We start from the raw sequence: 2,271 nt of genomic DNA on the forward strand, positions 1-2,271 counted from the left end.
TACTTTATTATCCTTCCGTTTGTACTTTTTTATAAGATATTATTATCTTTCTATAATTTTCTTTTTGGGAATTAATGGGATTTCACTGCTTTGAAAGACAGATTATTAATTTTCTTTCCATTAAATACAACCGTCGCGTTCTCTTGTACTTCCCCTCTTTTTCTATTTTTTGGGTACAAATTAATGGGAACTTTGCTTGAAGGGACAAATTATCAGCCAAGTAATGGACCGTTTTTCATCCGAATTCTGAGGCCACCAGAATTCAACCTTGTGAATCCCACGCCATGAATCGACACTCCCTAGCTACGAGTCATTACTTGACATTCAATTTCAATTTTCTCACAAGAAACGCACCGTTTTGTCTTTCTATATAGATCTCGACTTTCTCACCTCTCCTGTGGCCGAAAAATCCATCTCTCCTTATCGGTGACGGTGATCTCTATCTCCCAAGCATGGAACAAACCATAGTCCTCTATCCAGCTCCAGGAATAGGCCACATAATCTCCATGGCTGAGCTTGGCAAGCTCCTTCTCCTTCACCATTCCCACTCTTTCTCCATCACCATCCTCCTTACCACCGGCTTTCTGGATAAACCCTCCCTCGATTCTTACATCCGTCGCATCTCTCAGTCCTACCCCTCCATCTCCTTCCGCCGGTTCCCTTTCCTCGCCGTCGAATCGGCCCCCACTCCTCGCAGCCCTGCCGCAACCGCCTTTGAATTCATTCGGCTCAACGAAACCAATGTCGCTTCAGCCCTCAAGGTCATCTCGCAATCTTCCAATGTTCGAGCTTTCGTCATCGATCTGTTCTGTACATCAGCAATGAATATAGGTTCTTCTCTTGGAATTCCTGTTTACTACTTCTTCACCTCCGGAGCCGCCATCCTTTCCGCTTTCTGTTACTTTCCGAAGATTCACGAGCAAACTACGAAGAGCTTCAAGGATCTCTCCATAGATCTTCACTTTCCTGCTAACCCGCCACTTAAGGCCTTTGAAGTGGTGGAACCACTGCTTGACAGAGACGACCCAGCTTACTGGGACTTCTTATATTTCTGTTCCCATCTTCCTAAAGCAAGTGGTATTATTGTCAATACGTTTCAAGAGCTAGAGCCCATAGCCGTTAAGGCTATAGCAGAAGGCGCGTGCTTTCCGGATCCAAAGCAAGCGCCTCCTGTTTACTACATCGGTCCTCTAATTGCAGAGCCTAAATATCGCAACGAAGGAGAAGGAGAAGGAGAAGGAGAACAAGATCGTGGAAAACATCAGAACTGTTTGTTGTGGCTTGAGAAGCAGCCGAGCCGAAGCGTGGTTTACTTGTGTTTTGGAAGCCGTGGCTCGATGTCAATAGAACAAATGAAGGAGATCGCTAATGGACTTGAAAGGAGTGGGCAGAGATTCTTGTGGGTCGTGAAGAGGCCACCCATTGATGAGAGAATGAAGCAGACGGAGGACACAACGAGGGAGTTCGATTTGGAATCGATTTTGCCGAGTGGGTTCATGGAGAGAACACAAGATAGAGGTGTGGTGGTGAGGTCGTGGGCCCCACAAGTTGAAGTATTGAGCAGAGAATCCGTCGGCGGGTTTGTGACTCACTGTGGTTGGAACTCGGTGCTGGAGGCGGTGGTGGCCGGAGTTCCGATGATTGCGTGGCCTCTGTACGCCGAGCAGCACATGAATAGGAATTTGCTGGTGGAAGACATGAAGATGGCTATGGGGTTGGAGCACAGAGATGGAGATGAGTTTGTAAAAGGCGACAATTTGGAGAAGAAAGTGAGAGAACTGATGGAATCGGAAAAAGGCAGAGAGATGAGAGAGAGATGCTTGAAGATGAGAAATTTGGCTGTATCTGCAAGAGGAACCTTTGGTTCGTCAACTAAATGGTTGAACAACCTAGTTGAAACGTGGAAAAAAAATGGTCACTGATACCTTTTTTTTTTTACTATTCCTTTTTTTTTTCCTTATTGTAGATGAAGATAAGCACTATATTATATAAAAGGTAAAATTATAATTCTGACCCTAATCTTATTTTTCATGTGCATTTTTATCCCTAATCTTTAAGTAGTGCAATTTTGTGTTGATTCTATTTTCAGGTGTAATTTTACTCCTTTTTTTTTTTCAATTTTGTCTCTAATTTTTGGATTAAAATTGTCTTAAAAATATCAGGATCAAAATTACACTATTAAAAAGATTAGGGTAAAAATTGTATGATAACTCTTATAAAAAATTCGAGTCTGAATAAGCTTTATTGCAGAAATGTTAATTAGTAGTTGAT

The 2,271-nt window shown here is 42.8% G+C and overlaps 1 protein-coding gene across 1 annotated transcript; it reads left to right on the forward strand.

Annotated features, from left to right (window-relative positions):
* Window positions 1-362: 362 nt before the first annotated feature.
* LOC114755726 (UDP-glycosyltransferase 88F3-like) lies at window positions 363-2,037 on the forward strand. The gene has a single exon (XM_028944590.1). The coding sequence runs from the start codon at window positions 453-455 to the stop codon at window positions 1,920-1,922; it is 1,470 nt and encodes a 489-aa protein (XP_028800423.1). The 5' UTR covers window positions 363-452; the 3' UTR covers window positions 1,923-2,037.
* The last annotated feature ends 234 nt before the right edge of the window (window positions 2,038-2,271 follow it).

This window comes from Neltuma alba, unplaced genomic scaffold (genome assembly GCF_004799145.2).
Source record: "Neltuma alba isolate B1F8T4 unplaced genomic scaffold, ASM479914v2 tig00010324_pilon, whole genome shotgun sequence".
Taxonomy (NCBI): Eukaryota; Viridiplantae; Streptophyta; class Magnoliopsida; order Fabales; family Fabaceae; genus Neltuma; species Neltuma alba.

What these genes read in the sequence shown, in the direction of transcription:
- LOC114755726 (XM_028944590.1), top strand. Translation starts at nt 453, where the DNA reads ATGGAACAAACCATAGTCCTCTATCCAGCTCCAGGAATAGGCCACATA.